Source organism: Petromyzon marinus, chromosome 32 (assembly GCF_048934315.1).
Source record: "Petromyzon marinus isolate PM22_M1 ecotype Great Lakes invasive population chromosome 32, UKy_Petmar_22M1.pri1.0, whole genome shotgun sequence".
Classification (NCBI taxonomy): Eukaryota; Metazoa; Chordata; class Hyperoartia; order Petromyzontiformes; family Petromyzontidae; genus Petromyzon; species Petromyzon marinus.
This window is the reverse complement of record NC_133698.1, coordinates 6,063,301-6,083,841: the sequence shown is the minus strand read 5'-3', so window position 1 is coordinate 6,083,841 and position 20,541 is coordinate 6,063,301. Positions and strand designations below refer to the sequence as shown.

Sequence of the window (20,541 nt, the reverse complement as noted above, 5' to 3'; positions counted from 1 at the left end):
AAAAAACACGTGCTTATGTGTCTGTCTGTGTGTCTCCGGTTCTGTGTTTTGTCTCTCTCAAATTTACCAATCTTTGAATTAACGTAATCAACCAGGTAGGGTGTTGACTGTTATGTTAGCCGACTATCTGTGTTGTATTGCATTATATTTCTCAGTTTACTAGGTTTGTTTTCTCTTTCATTTGTACCTGATGATGATTGCTTGTGTTGCAATCGAAACGTCGTATGCTTTTATTTAATTTATAATTTTTTATCTTTCTACGTGACTTTACCGAAAGAACCAAAAAAAACCCAAAGTAAGCTTATGAATTCAATTCCTGGGTCAGGAATAGACTCATCCGGCTTGGGTGGGAAAAATAAACTTAACCCTGCCACAGAAATATGGAATTTCCACCACCGCTGCAGTGTCTGCCCACGTGCTTTTTCTTAAATGTGAAACCGCGGTTGTGACTCGTATTTGTGCAGCAATGACTCAAAGACTTTCCTTGTGTATCAAATAACAAACACGAGGATCACAGCAAGAGTAAATAGTTTTATTAACATTATTGCAATAGTTTTGAGTAAAATCACAATTCAAATAAACACGACGATCTCGCTTTGTATATCTAAAGTGCAATTGTATGCCTACTGTATATCAATACGTCTGTGCAACACGAGTTAACAACCTATTTTTTTTACCATTCGGAAAATAAAATGTTAAAAGATATACAATTTCGTGAAGGCATTATTATAATTATACAATTATAAAAAAAACACTGACCACATTCAGTTTCTTTTAATCAATTACGGAAACTTTAAAATATTAGTAAAACTAATTTTACAATTCAGTAAAAAAATCAATCAGGGCTTGGATTTTGTATACAGTGTACAGGTTATTATATCCAACGTACGTACAGTATATGTAAAAACTTGACGCTTGTCTGGGACGGATCTTAAACGATGACAAATACTTTTGTGATGGTTTAAGAGATTACAGTGCTCAGCAATTATTGACTTTTAAAAGATGGCTTCATCATCATCAGCAGCAGCAATCATAATCTACCATCTATCCCCTGCTGAAAGGCATTCAATCTCCAAGACGAGTCACACAAGCAGCAGTTTGCTTCATAACCTACTCACTTTTTTTTATTATTGTATCTGTCCCCTTCCACAGCCCGATGGGAAAGTTGACTAGAAATCTTAAATTGAGAGCTTCAACTGAATTTTTTAAACAGAATCTACCTGGATGTTTCAGGTGGGTGGGGGGATTTAAGTTTTGACTGTGGTTCACAGAAATGCGGATTTTACAGTACCTGTTAATGTTAATAACGCGTGTCTGTTGCACCAAATCAAGCGACAACCTCCACTTCAAATATTACATTTATCAGTGCAAACCAAAGTAAGCGAATGCAGTGTTTGCAATCAACGTGGCTTTGATTTTAACAAGACCCCTTAATTAACGATAACACTTTTTCAGTACAGTATAACCTCTTCTTAGCTTTGCGTTACCCAAATTCTGTCAATTTATTTTTCTGTTCGCCTTACCACAACAGCACATTCTTACATGATGGGCTTCCACGTCCGTAGTCGCACAATCTCTTCGTCCTCGCATTTTACTCCCAACGTCTCATGCAAACACTATAGCAAGTCGCAGTTAGTGGAACGTAGGCTGCATTGCTACTTACAAAAAAATCCCCAGTGACCTTAACCAATTGTTGTCTCGTGAGCCCATACCGGAGGTATAGTGCCATTTATCACTGCTGCCTATCCATCAAGCCCTCCCGTCAGCCAGTCCCTCCTAGCAGCACTTATTCGGCGTAGAAATTTGGGCAGGGCACATGGCAGTGGGCTTCGTAAATGCCGCTGCCGACATCGCCGATTGACACATCTCTCCCCCCCCCCCGCCCCTCCAGCGACGTGGGGGGCTTTTGTTGTTGCTGCGAAGTGTACAAACGTCGAGGAGCCCCGGGCCGACTGCGTCGTGGCGCGTTTGTCAGCATCGACGTGGCACGGAGCAGGTCCACGGCGCTTCTTGGCAAAGTGCCCACTGTGAACACACCCGGTGGGTGAGCCCAACCATCGCGCTGCCCGCCCGCAACAAAGGACGGCGGTCACCGCGGCGCGCGCCTTCGGACGCGCTTCTTGCGGCCGTCTGGAACGCTCTTGTTCCTTCCGACATGAGGAATCCACCGCGCTTTTAAAACGTCTAGATTTGAAGGGGGGGACCCCCGGATTTCTTTAGAACTGTTGTTTTTGCGTTTAGTTTGTTATCCTTCAAGCGCTCCCCTCCCTCCCTCCCATCAGCACCGTTGGCTACGTACGTTGCGACAGAAGTTCAACAACTAACACACACACACACAGCTCATCAGCGAGCCAACCACCACGCTTGCTCGACTTTCTTCTCCACGGAAACAAAGTCGAGCCCCTTCACCTGATCCCGCACAAACCGCGGAGGATGCGGACACCCGATGGGCAAAGTGGAAAATCAGAGACTCCCTCTCAGCGGCGGAGTCAACTACATTATCAGCTCAGGGAGCGCGGACATGGGTCAGGCGGGGTCCCCATATATTTGATTTGTCTCGAATTGCCGTCGCTCAATGACATCATCACGCTCGGTGGTCTCGAACATTTACCATGTCTAATGGTGGTTGTCAAGGGGGCCCCAACTCGTAGCTTTGGCCAGACGGCTGCTCCCTCTCCTGTGTACCACTGCGGTCAGGGACACCGAACCACCGACCCCATCAGTTCACGCTGTCCCGAATATAAATGTGTTAGGGCTGGTGGGTGGGTTGGTTGTATCCGTAATTCACCGACTCTCAGACGAAGCGATTGCATGGCCAAATCACTTTGCAATCAAACCTCTTACGTTTGCTTTTCATATGCGATGCTGAAATAAGAGAGACAGACAGACGCGAGATGCCGGCATGGGGTGTAACGAGGAATACTCCCTTAGAAGCATTGTGTTCGAAGTACAACATATCATGGCTCAGCTTACTATTCCTCTGTCCCCCTCTATTTCCCTCTGCCTCACTGTATTTAAAACTTGGAACCTTGTGCAGGAGAGGGGGGGGGGCAATTACCCATGGAACTGTTGGCCACCCACACCCCTTGATAATTCATTGAATTGTCACGATTCGAGGTTGGCATGCATTGATTTTCTCATCTACCATCGGCAAGTGCGTCACTTCTCGGTAGCTGCAGGTGCCGTGCGGACGTATGCGGCAGGTACGAATTAAATTGCAGGCACGATGCGATGCATGTTTGTTGTAACTTTCTGACCCCCCCCCCCACCACCTTTACTGGACATCTGTGAAAAAGAGCTTCATAGCTCAACGGATTTCTCCAGGATAAATACGTATTCTGGTTCAGTGTCGCAAGCATACGTGCAGATTTTGGGCTGTGGATCGAGGCACCGTTTCCCTGCCGAATGGCAACGCTCCAACTGCAGCCGATCAGAAGACCCATAACGATATCACGTGACTCACCAAACAGACGGACAATCCACGAGCTTGGTTCTTGTATGAAAGTTCACGTGGCGACAGCAAGAGCAATTTTGTTCACATTTTTTACGATTGTTGATGAACGTTAAACAATGAATTGCTATCCTACAGATTCACAGATTCACTGTGGAACGCAGAAGTCAAATCTGAATGACGCCGCAGAGTAGACGCAGCCCTGCAATTGCTCACTCTCAACTAAACGATTTAGTTTTTCTACCAGGTAAGGCCCGCCGAGAAACGTAGCTCTTTTTCAAAAGTGACCTGGCCACAAATGATAGCTGAACGAAGTGGCTTATCACATGGAAAATCGACGCGACCACGGGCAGAACATGCAAACTTCAAATATACAGGCGTCGTCAGGGTCAGGATCGAATCGACAACCATCCTGTATACCAGGCGAGGTAGTTAAGATCTCGAACACCGCGGCACCCACTCGAACCACTGCTGGTAGAAGGGGCCTCCACCACAAGAGGGAGCCGAATTTACTCACATTGCCGCATTAAAATATCGCCGCTGCAATAACCTGTAAGCTATACAATGTAGTTGATGGAAGCTGTGTAAGGACTACATATATAGACGGCAGATCGTGTTTAACATTCAAAATCTATCTGCAAGGGCCGTGTTGGTCAAGATGCCGTTGTTACGGACCCACCGCATGAACAGGTTCCATAAAATGTGTGGCTGATACATTAAACAAGGATAACCGCTCACTGCAGGACGATGCAATTATCCCAAAGGCATTTTGGGTCAAGATGATCATTGGGCTCTAGCCAAGGACGGTCTTAGTCGTGTGATTTGGACAAACGACTCGCGTGGCTGCGGGAGGAACTGGAGTGATGTCGAGGAGGATTATGTAAAAGGAACTCCACTAATTTGAATGTGTGCAGAGTAGCGGCATTAGGCACGGGACGCGTCCGACAGGACATCCATTGAGGATATGGGGCGATTAAATGTGGTTTGCGTGAAGGTGCGCACTGGGGACTATCACGGCACAGAGGTGGCGGTGGCCATGGCGGCGGCTTGGGGCAGTGGGGTGACTATGGCTGCAATGTCCAAGTACTTAAAAAGATTAAAGATTTGACTTTGATGACGGTGCCCTTCATGCCGAGGCATTTCAGGGCACGAAGCGACTCACATCTAATCTCAAACATTTTGAAGGTTACCCTCCCTGCCCCCCCCCGTAAGCCGTCTCTGTATGGCACAAGGCAACTTACACTTAGCACCTGGCCTACAAGTGGGCATTAAGTCTGGCAGTCGTCGGCAAATACTTGAGCGACATGCACATACGTTTTGGAGTTCAAATTCCAATAAGGGTTCACTCATCACCACCCCCTCAGCGATTAATAAAGTAAACACCACGTAGTGAAGCTGCACTGCTAAGTAAGAATACTACGCAAGGTTGTCTTACGGACAAAGTCGTCATGGCCATAAACATGTGGAAATTGCATCCTTACAACGTGCATTAAACTTTCAAGAAAAGCAACACGTTGGTGGCGTATTGGAGCCACGTGTCAGTGGGTGTTGTTGGTGGGATCTGAAAGCCATAATGTCGAGACCACACCCGAGCGACGAGTTGGTACCCACATCTCTCCTGACATTGCACAACGTAAATCGCGCTGCAACTGCTTCGTGCACATCAGGGCGGGTAACCACGACTTTTTGCCTCGCCGCACGAATTCGGCGCGACTCTACGAATCGGACTTACTAGTATTATCGCAAGGAAATGAAACTGTGTATTCGGCACAGCAACAGCCAAATCACAGAACGTACGGTCCCCCCGCCTCTAATGTGAGCCTACCGATCGCGCAACTCTTCGCAACCAGTTGCGCAACTGCTCGCAACCAGTCGCAGAGCTGTCTGCGCATGAGCGATTCAGTTCCATGCGACGGAGTTGCGTTCAACCGATCACTCAGGTGTGGACCCGGTTAAAGAGCCTGCCAGTAGCCACCACCCTGTTTTGGTTGAGATATCTCCCACGAAACCCTTGGGGCTGGGCGAGTTGGTGGCAGCTACAACAACAATAACAACACTAAAGTTGGACCCCTGGGGCAGACACACTGGTTGGGAGTGGGGGGGGGGGTCACACTGAGGAGTCAGTCTGAATTTTAGCCCCTCGCTCAGAGAGAACAGCGGTGTATAACTCCATCTTGGGGAGCAATAATCCTTCATAATAACGATCATTTGATTGCTATTATGGTAGATAGGATGCCGTTAATCTCGGCTCATGTGCTTCTGCAGCCGCTTGTGTTACCGAGTGTGGTTTTCCGTGTTGCTGTGCTGCGTGTTTCGAGTGGAAGGTGCTCGCAGAAGCGCGTCGCTAAAGCTGGAGAGAAGAAATGGGGGAACACGCAGAAACACGGCGCACTTAAGTGGCTGTCAAATTTCCTTTGACATGCAATTGTCAATTCTCTCGTAGCCATACAAAGAGGGCAGAAGTGGATCTGGTTGGTATAGGCGCGCGCGTGTGTGGTTTCGCGAAATGTAGGCACTTATTTGAAGTGACGTAGTGGACTTTGAAAAAAAGGCAGAACCAATCCCAGTAAAATTCATTCCTAAACGTTTCTTCATTCGCCTTTGCGTACAATATTCCGGCGGCTATCGATAACAAACCCAAAACGAATTTGATTATTTTTTTTTACAAAAAGGTTCGTGCATTTTGACGACGCATCGCGCGCAAATTTTTTTTTTTTACCAACGACAGTTACATTCAAGATTTACCCAAGCACAGGCACCCTTAAACAACAACACAACAACGACGTGCAGTGACTTCGGCGTTCAAAGCGTGTAATATTTCCTTCTGACGACATCAAGGCACCTGGGTAAAAATTAGTAAATAACAATTCTAAAATACACATTTGCAAGCTGTTCAATATCAGGTGAGAGCTAATATAGTAAATTATAATTAAAATGTTTACTTGATCTATTAGGAAGATATGTTCGTTTGTTTGTAGGCATTGTTATGAAGATGTTTTTTTTAAGTGTCATCGTACAGATGTTCCACTTTGGAATTAATTTGGCTGTGTAGGAGTACTATGAATGATAAAAAAAGTAATAAAAAAATATATAGACCGTATATTAAAATCACAAATAGACTAATGGTTCCCAACAGGAGTTTTACCTTGGCAGTTCAAGCGTGAGTTAGAGACGTAATTTTCGTACGACGCACGGTTGAGAGTGATGGTCCGCATTGGGAACGACGGTGTCTGGTAAGAGTCATGTTAAGTGCCTCTCAACAATTCAATGATGCCCGAATTTTATCGAAAGGTTTGGGTTGCAATGGTTACAGCCAAACGATGGGCAGGTAAACACAGTCTAGAAAGAGTTCATCCTCAGTGTTTCGATCACAAAGGACGATGCAGTCTCTACGAGTCAAGATACTTAATTTAATTCAATTAAAACACTCCAAACGTGAAGGCGATGCTTGTGCTCTAAATATTAACGTTCATTAATTCCCAGTTTTTTAGGGCTTTCCACGTCTTGACAATGGTAAAGTCTACCCCCTTCCCAAGTCTCCGTCGCCATGTTATTCGGAGCAACCACCGTCTTTGACCACTCGTGTAACACATTGCGCGCGCCTTGAGCGCGCAATCGATGCTCCCCAAATGCACCATGGGAAATTACCGTGATGTGTTTTTGTTATAAGCAAGCCATTTTTTACACTGGTTTTCATTTAGCGAATTATCGTCCATGGGCCAGAGCAGGAATTGGTACCAAGGTAGTAAATCTTTCGTAGTAAAAAAGAAATGATATCTATGTGGCTAATACGAGTAGTATACATCTAATAAACCACTCAATTTATAACGATTGCCATGTAAGTCACTGTCTGTGGTAAGGTTACCACCTTTTAAGGTAACCACCCTTTCCAAACTGTAGTAAACCAAATGGAAACATATTTTGTCAATCAGCAACTAGATCTTATCAAAACTCTACAGTCTCCTGTAATGAAGTTGACCACAATACCAAACCGACAACCGATTTCAGACTAAAGGTCAAAGCCAACCAATACGGATATTGCCATTTGTCATTTGAAGTGCCACCTGTTCAGGTTTGACCTGGACATGTGGCAACCCAAGTTTTTGACCGCAAATTAAATCAGAAACGCGAAAAGTTGTATCATCTGAGGTGGTACTGAAAAGTGAAATTATATCTGGTCTGTGCTCATGGCCTATTGACTGTTCATCCAATGTAACAGCCTCCCAAACCTGCTGCTTTTCCCATATACCTCCTTCATATCAAGCACGACAGTAATTATTAAGAAATCCTGAAGCAATACCACTTGCTCAACACTTGCTCTCATTCTCAGCGACTTGCAGTCATGTCTGTTCAAGCACCGAGGACAGACTCAGCATCGCCTGCAGCCACAACGGTCAATACGTTACACATTAACATCAATAAAATCGCGTTGAGTGATGGATACAAACCCCTAATGCCTTCATACACTTGGCACCACACATCCGATGGCACTAACGCACTCCGTATATGTACGGTACTAAAAATCACACACACACTTTCAAACCTATTGTATCAAGCAGTCTCCCATACACCCAGGGATTAATTTTTCACTCGATATTTTGCACAGCACTGCAAGGCTGGGTTGGAGTAGGGATTATCGGTGTGATAAGGCACTACCACGAGAGTGCAAAGTACGTACTTTTATAAGAATCCGATATTACCGTTACAGCAATATATTCCTGCAATTCTATGAACACGATAACAAACTGCATCATAAGAACAAAATAAGGCGAGATGGATGTGGCGTGTCCAAAACATTATGACAGAGACGTGGTTCTAGGATTGTTCCGCTGAAATAAAGCACTGGGTATGACAAAGTTCCCCCCGAATAGCTTTAACAGACTGTTGGGGCAAGTGCTGTTAGCCAGTACCTGTGAAGGTCGGCACGGCACACGACGGGGTGGGTGGCCAGCACCACGCCCGGCCGCCTTTGTCTCCCCAGTGGCGATGTTTACACACCGCACCAGGTACTCATTTGAGGCTCCAGGACCGATTCAAATAATCATCACTGGTGTTGGCCGTGAGCGGGAATCAAACTCGGGTCGTCGGCATGGCATAGCGTTGCTAACCACTACACTACCGTTCCCCGGTATATCCACACGTGCACACACACACACGCATGAGAGTCCATGGCACCAACCACTCTGCGCCCATAGGTGCCAAAGATCTCCTCGCAGCTCAAATCGTAATGTAGCTCTGTACAAGTTCGACTTCCCATCCGCTGCAAAGTGGCCAACATTATTTAAAGCCACAATTTAGACGAAATAAAAAAAAACCTCTGCCGTAACGATTTTCAGTCGTGAAAATGTTAAAGGAGATCGTCACGGATTCCTGTGGTTTTGATCTCAACGTCGATTTGAACGCAATGTTAAAATCACGGACGAAGGTGCGGCATTACGATCTACAAGCACATCACTGCTGGTTGAGATTCGATTGTGTTACCTTGTAAAGACATGACTCAGCTGTGATAGAGGGGGGTGTTGGAATGGCGCGATGTGCCAACTCCGAGAGAGATAGCTACGTCCCTGACACTCTGCCCGTAACAAAACACACAAGAAAACAGCAGAACACCAAGTCAATCATTGACCCCTATCTCTCAACTAATCTCGAAACATCGCTGATCAGTCATTGAATCATTTAGTAATTAACCACAGATTTGTGCTTGTGTCATCAGTGGGGAGTAGGTGGGGGGGTTTGGGAAGAAAAATTCCCTACAATAAAACAAAAAACAATTTAACCAGAATTGAGGGAAGTATATTTCGCGTCGCCTCTACGAAGTTAATCGCTACCACGCACCGCGGTGCTCTCACGCGTGCTGTTTTACAGCGCCTGCAAGTGGACACTCGCGTGAAGGAGGCACATCACCAATCAGCCCACACAGGGACAGATGAGCAGAGGTGAGCAAAGGCGTGCAGAGGTCCAGCATTGTGCAATGCAGGCGTGTTAACCACACCGTATTTATAACCGCAGTTGTGTCTCATTGGTTCAGAAAGACCAACTGCCCTACGGATACTGGCAAGCGGTCATTCTCACAACAATGGCACTCTCTTCAATGGTCCTTTAACTCCTGGCCTACCCCAACGGCTTCTTGGTGCCACCGATTTCCGTCAAACTTTGAATCTCCACATTACAAAAAAACCTACCGTCGTAGCGTATAATGATCGTTAAAAATATATATATAATTTAAAAGGTTGCTGAAAACTAATTTGGTTAAAAGCATAGCGCGTTTGATAGGGAGAACATCGTTTGAGGAAATTGAAAAACGAACGTGATCGCGTTGTCACCTGGGCGACACGTGAAAATCAACAGGAAGTCCGACTTTAACATCGATAGTATTTAGACTCGGGTGTCTGACTCGTGGCACGACACTGGTAGGGCATTTTTCCACCACCTGCGGAACCGACCCAACTGACTTCCTTGACTCACGGGGGGGCTCTCTTGACGTGGAGCCAAAGAGAAGCAAAGGACAATTTTGCTTGCAGCAACCTCCCTTGGCCACAAGTGGGCCACAGATGTCAGCCATTGGCAGCACCTTTTTTTCCCCGACGAGGGTGTCTCACGCTTCGTAAAACGTGACCCTTGCAAATTTCGCGCGCCTGTGGTGAACACGATGAGCGTGTGCAACTGTACGATGCAAAAAGTCTTGCAGGTATCCCACGATTTACGAAAGGGGATGCAGGTCTTGAAAAAAAAAGCGCGCGAAAGACGAAATTTCGTGAAAATCATAATCGGCTTCCCCCACCACCCCCCCCACCCCCCCCATTAATTTAATACAGAGAAATTGAGAGCGGGTATGTTTCGGACAGTCACTCCAACTCCTAGCCTAACAATATACAACTGCATCACTTTTCACAATACAAAAATAATAATACGGAACATAAATATTACAACGATTGCATAATAATTAATTTAAAACTAAAAATAATAATAATTAACCTTTTCAGTGCACTCACTAAAACATCTGCATGTTGGAATGACTGGCAGGGTGATGGTGGAGGCGTTTGCTGCTGCTGCTGCACTGCGCGTGGATGATGATGCAGTGGCCTACCCGGCTGGCTTCTCGTTTGATGATCTCACGGCGCGCTTGGCCGGAGTGACATTTCGTGAACGCGGAAATTCGATTTTCGCTCGCCGAAAATCGTCCATAATTTGTCAATCGCGTTGACGCAAAATTTCGCAAAGCGAACGTTCGTAAATCGAGGGATACCCCTGTACCATTATCGGAACACTCCCCATTCATAACCATCGTGAGCATCTTAGTGATACAATTTAACGTCTCGTTTAAATCACCGAGATGAGAGATTACATACTTAAATTAATGTCAAAGCTCTCGATGTGATGTGATAACTATCCATTTGTTTTCATCAGTCGCACCTGTGTACATTTTTATAACAATTTGATGTATGGTTTGGTGGGAGTAGTAGTGGTGGTAGTGTAGTGGTTTGCACACTGCTCTGCGAACCTGCTGACCTCATTTAGATTTCTGCCCACGGCTAACGTTAGTGGCGCAGTGATATCTAAACTCGTCCTGGGTCAACCCTCCCCCTCCCTCGGCTCACCAGTCCCTGTGACCAGCGTTGTAAAATATGGTCAAACAACCACCGCAACCCAAGTGGCATAGGGGAGAGGCCTTATCCAGCAGTGGATTCCCAAGGAGGTGTAAATTAATTTGTTTACATTTTAACAGTGTAATTAGACGGCTGTAAAACATCAATGCCTCACTCGTGTGCAATTACAGATTTTGTTCACGGTGCACATAATGCACAGGGCACTAATTCGCATCACACAAACAGGGCTGATATCTCCTACGTCATTCTTACAGCCAAACAGCAAGGCCAAGCGTCACTTGGACTAAAATGTGCAAGGATTAATGCGACCATTAAAAACATTTTTGTTCTTACCATTCAGTAGAAGCGTTAAAAAAAAAACCCACGCATTCTGGCAGTTGATGGAAATCTCAGCGCCGGACAATCATTCGTAGTTTTGTAACATGAGCCCATTATTCTGGCGCAAGTGCAAGCGAGAGTCTGCGCCGTTAAAATGAATCGGTGACGGCCGACGGCGGCAGGCAATCACACGTTGCTGATGCGCATGTTAATACGGTTCTCCTCGGACAGGTCCGCGCTGCCCGAGTAACAGGACGAGGCGGTCACCTCTTCGAACGTGGGCAGGTGCTGCTCCTCCTCCTCCTCCTCCTTATCCGCTTTGGAAAGCTTGGGCGGCTTGAAGGCCTCGAGGTTGCCCGAGGCGCGCGTCACTTTGTCGAAGAGCGTGAAGTCCGCCACGTACTTCCCGCTGGGCGACAGGGACACCACCGGGGCGAACTCGTACCCGAAGAGGATCTCGTCGGGCAGGTACGAGGTGCGCACCTGGCAGCTGGCACTCGTCGACTCCACGGTGGCATTGAGGAAGACGACGATCTCAAACTCCCTGCTGCGTAGGCCCGAGGCCGTGAGGCCGAAGAGGGGGCTGCGCTCGTCGATGACGTGGTAGAAGGTGAGGGGCAGGATGAGGAAGGGCGTGTCGGTGGACGTGTCCACCTGAAAGTCGACGTTGGTCTGGCTGAGCCGGACCGTCTCCTTCTCCTTGGTCACGTACGTCTGCAGCAGCTTGCCCGTCACCTGGCAACCGAGCAGCATGCTCTTGCGCATGTTGGCCACGCGCACCATGAGGCACAGCTTGCCGTCGTGCCTGCATATCGCGGCGTGCTGGCTGAACTTGATGGTCTCGGCGCGCTTCTTTGGCCGCGCGATCTTGGCGAGGAACGTGCCCGTGATGAACACCTCCATGACGGTGGTGAGGACGAGCTGCACGATGAGCAGCACGATGGCGAGGGGGCACTCCTCGGTGATGCAGCGGAAGCCGTAGCCGATGGTCGTCTGCGACTCGAGCGAAAAGAGGAACGCGCCGGTGAGCGTGTCCACGTTCATCACGCACTTGGTGTGGTTGCTCGGGGGGTTGAACTCCGCCAGGTCGCCGTGCGACAGCGCCAGGAGGTACCAGAAGATCCCGAAGACGAACCAGGTGCCGACGAAGGTGGTGCTGAACAGCGCCAGCTTGTAGCGCCACTTCATGTCCAGAAACGTGGTCCAGATGTCGCGCATGTAGAGGGAGCCTCTGTCCTCCACGTTCCCGATCTTGACATTGCTCCGGCCGTCCTTAGTGACAACCCTACGGGAACGGCGCTGGACGAGGGTGCTGTTCTCGTCCATCCTTGACTTCACCCCGTAGGAGGACTTGCCCTCCGAGTCGGATTCCATTCTCCTGCCCCAGCGGCGCTTGCGATGCCTGCGGCGACACACAGACAAACGCGGCCCCGTAATTGAGCGTTGGATCACCCCTGCCACAATTTGCCGTGCGTGCTTTGCCCGTGCCCCATGATGTCGCATGCTGTGTGCACGCTTTATTTACATGGACGTCTGTGACGGCATTTTGTTGACACTGTTCTTGATATGTATTTTAGAACTGATTATTGTTTATGCGGTTTGCAGTAGGTTTTCACCATGGGACCTACGGATGAAATGCACCTTGCAAATATATGTTGTTGTTATTATTATTAAATCCTTTGTTATTTTTCTCTCATGTTAGTTTTACACGGTCCCTCCATCCTGCAATGTGCCGTAGCTGCCGCCACTCACAACAGCCGTACGGACCTCGTCACCGGAGTTCAATTACCGTTCACGGCCAATGACAGTGGCGAATATTCGAACCGGCCTTGTGGCCACCTCTCGCCTTGAATTGCTACACCTGGTGTGGTGTATACACATCAGCACTAGGGAGACAAAGGCGGACAGGTGTGGTGTTGGTCACCCCACCTCGCGTGCTGTGCCGGCCTTCGTAAGTCCTTGCTAACAGCACTTGCCCCAACTGCCTGTTTACAGTTACTGTATATGTATAGAAACACATGCACCTTCACAGATCTGCAGCTCAAAATACGGGAACACCTACTGCTTTATAGCTGTTGCCCACACCCATTGCCAAGCACGATTGAATGTAATGGTCATTGAAATGGTAGACTCCGACCATGAGAACGCGCCTGATACTATCGACCTGGATGACACTGGAGACACCTGTGAAACCGGAGCCGATGGATCAATATAAATCGGCCCCATTTGTTTACACGTTTATTCAACTAAGCATGCAGCAGTTTTACTATCGTCGTCATCGTCATCATCAGCCACGGTCAATCCACTTCAGGATTAAAGGTCTCCCCAAATGCCACCGCCACCTCTCACAATCACGTGATGTAATAAGGGAGGAGAGGAATTGAGGGAGAGGTAGAAGAATGGACAGAGGATAGAGAAACTGACATCGACAGAGGCAAAGTGAGAAATTGAGGTCAACAAATTGTGATAGACAGCACAGACAAGGCAAGAAAAAGGTGGAGAGAGAACATACCATTCGCTTTATTGCAGGGTATTGCTTTATAATTTGAATAGGCGAGTGAATGAAAAAATACAGGGAAGCAGACGCAAAGGGCCCACTTTAGTATGCACGCAGTTAGCTATTTGAGTCTTTCGTGTGATCTAATTATTGTTTTTTTTCTAAGTCTACAGTTCATCAAGTATTTAAGAAACTGCTTTAATTTGATCAGCAAAAGTCAAATTTATGGTGATGTTCTGTTCAAATGAGCAAGGAGGCAGTGCTCGATCTCCTATTTACAGCAACTGAGCCAATTGAGGAAATTCCACATTCCTATGGCAGGGGCTAAAGGCTGTCCATAGGAAAACCGCTGTTGACTGCCCCAGCAACCAGGAGTTGAACTCGCAACCTTCCGACCGCGAGCCGCTCGCTCTACCACCGAGCCAGCGTGACTGGGCGATGCATCGCTTAACTCGTAATTATTAGCACCGGGCCTCTAAAAGTCGACTCTCCGGGTCGAGTCGCGACGCCGCGAGTTTACTCTGCGAAACAGAAATCCGGCGAACGTGCCGACGCGCCGGACAAAACAAAACTGCGCGGCCAAGCGATAGAAACCCAAAAAAGTCCGCGCGGAAAACAACGAGGCAGCCGCCGCCGCCGCCACTGCCACCACCGCCACCGCCACCACACACGAGCGAGAGAGAGAGACAGAGAGGAGGAGGAGGAGGGGGGGGACACTTTCTGCAAGCAGCACCAACGTCGCGACTTCGACCGAGACCGCGGGCGAATATTACCGGAGTCCTCCTCGGGTGTCTTGAACGTGTCTCTCTCCCCCTCTCTCTCTCCCCTCCCCACTCAAATTTTATTCGTCCCCGATCAATTGCGATGGACAATTGTGTCCTTGCGAGACGGCTCTTTGGAAACTGACTGAAAAAAAAAGTTTCCTTTACAACTCACCGGCCCTGCGCTATCACCTTTGTACCCTGCACTCCTGCTGTACCACCACACTTAAGCAACGGGGACGAATGAACCTTTGGCCGCGAAGCTACGTGTTAAGTTGAACCACCCCGTGGCACATACCTCTGCACACAGCTAAACTGAAGTCGGCTTGACGCAGATTAAATATTAATCGGACAAAATGTACACTTTGCGGTGCGTGTTGTTTTTATATTTTAGGTTGTTTTAACAAGGGTTAAAAATGGGTAGACGGGTCAGAGTTGTGCGAGTAGAGTGACACTGGTGATATTAGCTAACTGGCCTTGAGTAGACATTTCTCAATGTCACTATGGTTATTGTCCATTGTCTATCCGTTGTGTCGTCAGCTCGCGTTGATGTCACAACCGCCAATCGTACACATCTAGCTTTGTTGTAAAAGGATAAAGGTGCGGCCCTGCAATTGCTGTATCATGCCACTGCCGGCAGAATAGCCTCTACGAGAAGGAGAGTCAGGGAACCCATCTACAGTGATGGAAAAAGTATTTGCTTCCCGGCTGATTTTGTACGTTTGCCCACTGACAAAGAAATGATCAGTCTATAATTTTAATGGTAGGTTTATTTGAAAGTGAGAGACAGAATAACAACAACAAAATCCAGAAAAACGCATGTCAAAAATGTTATAAATTGATTTGCATTTTAATGAGGGAAATAAGTATTTGACCCCCTCTCAATCAGAAAGATTTCTCACTCCCAGGTGTCTTTTATATAGGTAATGAGCTGAGATTAGGAGCACTCTCTTAAAGGGAGTGCTCCTAATCTCAGCTTATTACCTGTATAAAAGACACCTGTCCACAGAAGCAATCAATCAATCAGATTCCAAACTCTCCACCATGGCCAAGACCAAAGAGCTCTCCAAGGATGTCAGGGGCAAGATTGTAGACCTACACAAGGCTGGAATGGGCTACAAGACCATTGCCAAGCAGCTTGGTGAGAAAGTGACAACAGTTGGTGCGATTATTTGCAAATGGAAGAAACACAAAAGAACTGTCAAGCTCCCTCGGCCTGGGGCTCCATGCAAGATCTCACCTCGTGGAGTTGCAATGATTATGAGAACGGTGAGGAATCAGCCCAGAACTACACGGGGGGATCTTGTCAATTATCTCAAGGCAGCTGGGACCATAGTCACCAAGAAAACAATTGGTAACACACTACGCCGTGAAGGACTGAAATCCTGCAGCGCTCGCAAGGTCCCCCTGCTCAAGAAAGCACATATACATGCCCGTCTGAAGTTTTCCAATGAACATCTGAATGATTCAGAGGACAACTGGGTGAAAGTGTTGTGGTCAGATGAGACCAAAATGGAGCTTTTTGGCATCAACTCAACTCGCCGTGTTTGGAGGAGGAGGAATGCTGCCTATGACCCCAAGAACACCATCCCCACCGTCAAACATGGAGGTGGAAACATTATGCTTTGGGGGTGTTTTTCTGCTAAGGGGACAGGACAACTTCACCGCATCAAAGGGACGATGGACGGGGCCATGTACCGTCAAATCTTGGGTGAGAACCTCCTTCCCTCAGCCAGGGCATTGAAAATGGGTCGTGGATGGGTATTCCAGCATGACAATGACCCAAAACACACGGCCAAGGCAACAAAGGAGTGGCTCAAGAAGAAGCACATTAAGGTCCTGGAGTGGCCTAGCCAGTCTCCAGACCTTAATCCCATAGAAAATCTGTGAAGGGAGCTGAAGGTTCGAGTTGCCAAACGTCAGCCTCGAAACCTTAATGACTTGGAGAAGATCTGCAAAGAGGAGTGGGACAAAATCCCTCCTGAGATGTGTGCAAACCTGGTGGCCAACTACAAGAAACGTCTGACCTCTGTGATTGCCAACAAGGGTTGTGCCACCAAGTACTAAGTCATGTTTTGCAGAGGGGTCAAATACTTATTTCCCTCATTAAAATGCCAATCAATTTCTAACATTTTTGACATGCGTTTTTCTGGATTTTTTTGTTGTTATTCTGTCTCTCACTGTTCAAACAAACCTACCATTAAAATTATAGACTCCTCTTAAACTCTGGCCAGACGTCTTTTATGTATGTACTGTATGTTGAACTTATTTCGCACTGTACATAGCTAACTGTGCTGATCAAAGGTGCGGGGGAAGGACAGCAAGCTAAATACAAAAATCTGTTCTAAACAAATTGGTTTTCAATCTAGACCATTTAAAAGTGCACAGCACTACCAGTGGCTTCATAATATTGGAAAGAAGAGCGTTCCGGACGGCCGCAGAAGCATGTCTGAAGGCGCGAGCGATGCAGTGACCGCCTTTGTTCGGAAAGAGGTGGGAGCACTCACAATTCACGACACCATACGAAAAACCTGCCCACCGACTCACTGTGGAGTACCTATTTATCCCCCTGGGTGGACAGAGGAAGCGGTGGAGGGTGGGGTGGTGAGTAAAGACACTTGGCACCATTGTTTCAACTGCCGTGCAGCACAGCAAAAGAAAAACCGGCGAACTGTGGGTTACAAGTTCAGCGTGAGAAACATTCCCCTTGTGCGTTAAAAAAACAAATCCTAAATTCATGCAAATCGCATGCAAATTACATGCGAGTGTCCCTTTAGAGATGAATGGGCCCATTGGGACGGAAGAAACAGAACGGAGCATGGTCAGACGGACAATGCAAACGAGGCAGCATTATCGAGACAACATGTAATAATTGATTCTTGAATCTGGGACAAATTATAAAAGCACCAGGGGAGTGAATCGTTGCATGCATGATCATGACAGGAATGGCGGAGATATCACAGGACAGCGAGGTAATTCTCCGTCATAAATGACGAGGCCGTGGTGGGAATTGAACTGTTAACTTAGCTGAAAATCTTAACCAAGTAGTGCAGTTCGCTCAGCTAAACATTAAGCAGCTACTTCAAGCCTTAAGCGACCTGGACACACAACAGCAAGAAAGAATTCTGCTGAATCGGGGTTACCAAATGTAATAGCCTCGTAAGAATGTTTGCTTACATTCAACCGGCATTTAAAAAGAGAAAAAAACAAAACACTCTGTAAAATATTTAAATGTCCGTCACGTATTATTTATCCGTTAGCTGCGTCTGAAACTCAGCTCCAAGTGCAGAATGCCGTTACTGCGTTTTAAAATGTTTTTTTTGCGACCTCTGATTTTTTTTTTGGTCACACATTAACTCGCACTTCGCAGCTAAATGGGCCCTCTGAAACGTTGGTAGTTGGACGGCTAAAAAAACCATCGTGAGTGTCTGTTTACACTCACCTATAGTCTCGTGTTTAACGCGTGTCAAATAGGACATTGTCAAAAAGGGACTTAACAAACATGTCCAATGCTTGACACAAAATGAAGCTGAATAGTTAAAGCGCCTCAGACTGGTGAAAACAACGTTTCAGCGACAATAGTTGACATTGTGAAGTTGCTATGTTTACTTATTTTAGTTTCCCTAAACCGATGTTTTGCAGCAGCATTTGTTCAAGTAGAAAACTGTTGGTTTAAACGTTTCTTAAAAATGTCGTCAACCTTCTGCAACCTGGGAGCTGCCTTGTCACGGCTGACGAGACACCGCATGTCGAAATCGGACCAGAGACTGAAAAACAATGCTGCTGATATTATGCAATCCCAGAAGGCTGTGCGGCTGATGGGTTGTTCAAGAGAAACCTTTATTTTTAACGTGGAGTGATGATGGATACGTGAAGGAGACTTTGTCCCCTTGTTTATTCTATGATTCAGGATTGCAGTACCCACGCCAGTCATCAATCCGTGTCACCCTTACCAAAACGGGATGACTTCTTCACTATTCTGGCCAAATCGCTCGATGAAGCTGGTTGTAATTACCAGCGAAGCGTCCTGCTCAAATTGTAAATGTTGCGAGTTTACTCTCCAACACACACCGGTGTGCTGAACTAGTGACTAATTGGCACGTGTTTTGTTCACGTGACAAACCTTCCTAACTGGCTGTATTGGGCGGTGGTGGGTTTAACGACACATTAATATTTTTTGCGATCTAACCTACTAAAAGCGTTATTATAGATTGCGATTAGTCACGTCATTTAAGACAAACGAAGCCTCGACAAGGGTTATGCAAGTGTCCTGAACTCCTGAAGACGGTTCCTCAAACTTCTTATCGGGGTAACTGGGGTAGATGAACGTTGTTCTGTTGGATAGCTGAGCCACCCACGGACACAATGACCTTTTCTTCTGTTAAGGTTTACAATCAGGTGCGTTTGAGGGTGCATCCAACGTTATCTTGATTTGACTACCTCAAATTTACAGGTCACTGGGGGTTTAAGGGTTGCTTTATGGCACACTAAACAGTCTTTTGCCAGCGAGTGTTGGGCGCAGGAGGGAAACGCACACAACTGATCGCCTGCGTGTCCTTGTCGGTTGAATGGCGCAACGGTTAGCTCACCTCGCTCAAGGGTGCGAGTTTCTTGATCCTTCCTGCCGCCTGTATCCACCCGGCAGCAGCAATGGATTCATCGCGGTTAGTCGATCGGCAGTTAGCGGGCGGTGGGGTAGAATGCGGGGGCATGCCCCCCGCTTCTTCCAACGCGTCTGGTCATCGTGGAAGAGTAGGCCAAACGCCCATCTCCAGTTCGCGAATCAACAACCCACCCCCCCTACCCGACCCTATCAGAAGTGGCGCGAGCGAGGAATTGCAGGGCAGCGCCGTTTTTTTAAATAAAGTAAGACTCTGCGGGGTTCCTCACTTCATTCAAGAAGCATCGGGTTTCTTACATTGACGTCAAAGTGAAGGTATCTCTGATCGAAGTCAATTTGGCAGAGGGGAGATTGAAGCAAAGCCTTGCTACCCCCAGCTTCCTTTCTCAACAATGACGTGGACCAAGTCGAGAACAGACATTGCCTGGGAGGCTCTTGCTGCAATTTCGTGCGGTCATTCCTTGGTAAATGTGCGCACTTACGTTTAACACAAGGCAAACGGCAATGTGGCGGTCATTTGGTATCACGTCTATGGCTGGATAATTAAACAGTGGGATGCTGCAGTGGTGTAATGGTTAGACATGAGGCTTTTTTTGGGTTAGATCGCGTAAATATAAATGTGTCGTTCAAGGCACCACCAGCCGACGACACAGCCAATTAGTAAGGTTTGTCACGTAAACCACACGTCAATTCGTTTAGCATGCAATTGTAAATGTTCCCAGTTTACGCTCCAACACACCGGTTGTGCTGAACTAGTAACGAATTGGCACGTTTGATCTCCCGGTGTGGCAGTTGAAACAATTGTGCAGGTTTTCTTAAACGCCGACCCAGCAGGAGCACGAATGTGTAAGAGCAGAGCGAGTCGATCGGAAGGTCCCATATGGTGGGATGAAGCGTAGGGGTACGCACACGTCTTCCAAGACGACTGGCGATCCTGGACGAGCAAACCAAGTATCTTCTATAGCGCGCTCTATCCGTGTAAGTGTCCGCAGGGTTTACACTATACGGTACCTCTAAATTATGCATTTCAAATTGGAAATTTGACAAAATGCCTATACCGTAGCAAACCCACGAGTGTTCGAGGATTAATTCCACACAGAATAAGTAAACAATTATAATATCACCTGGGGGGGAAAAATATATATATGAACCGGAATGCACTTGCACTGTCCTTCGCAGTTAATCATCAAATGTGAAAAGTCACAATTGAGTCTGGCTCCTGTGTAACACGCCACCGTCAGATTTACCCCCCGTGGCTACATGCCAACTCACGCAGCAGTGAATCA

At 47.1% G+C, this 20,541-nt stretch overlaps 1 protein-coding gene across 4 annotated transcripts in view; it reads right to left on the bottom strand.

Moving 5' to 3' along the window:
• Nucleotides 1–518: 518 nt before the first annotated feature.
• KCNJ10 (potassium inwardly rectifying channel subfamily J member 10) overlaps nt 519–20,541 on the bottom strand; it is a 44,733-nt gene continuing 24,710 nt past the window's right edge. For 3 of the 4 annotated variants that reach the window (XM_032964447.2, XM_032964446.2, XM_076071237.1), the window contains exon 2: nt 519–12,778. In XM_032964447.2, coding sequence (XP_032820338.1) covers nt 11,563–12,750 — 1,188 coding nt within the window. In that variant the 5' untranslated portion in view covers nt 12,751–12,778 and the 3' untranslated portion in view covers nt 519–11,562. Of the gene's footprint in view, nt 12,779–14,646; nt 15,333–20,541 lie in introns of those variants that run through there. The other variant, XM_076071236.1, reaches the window with a different exon arrangement.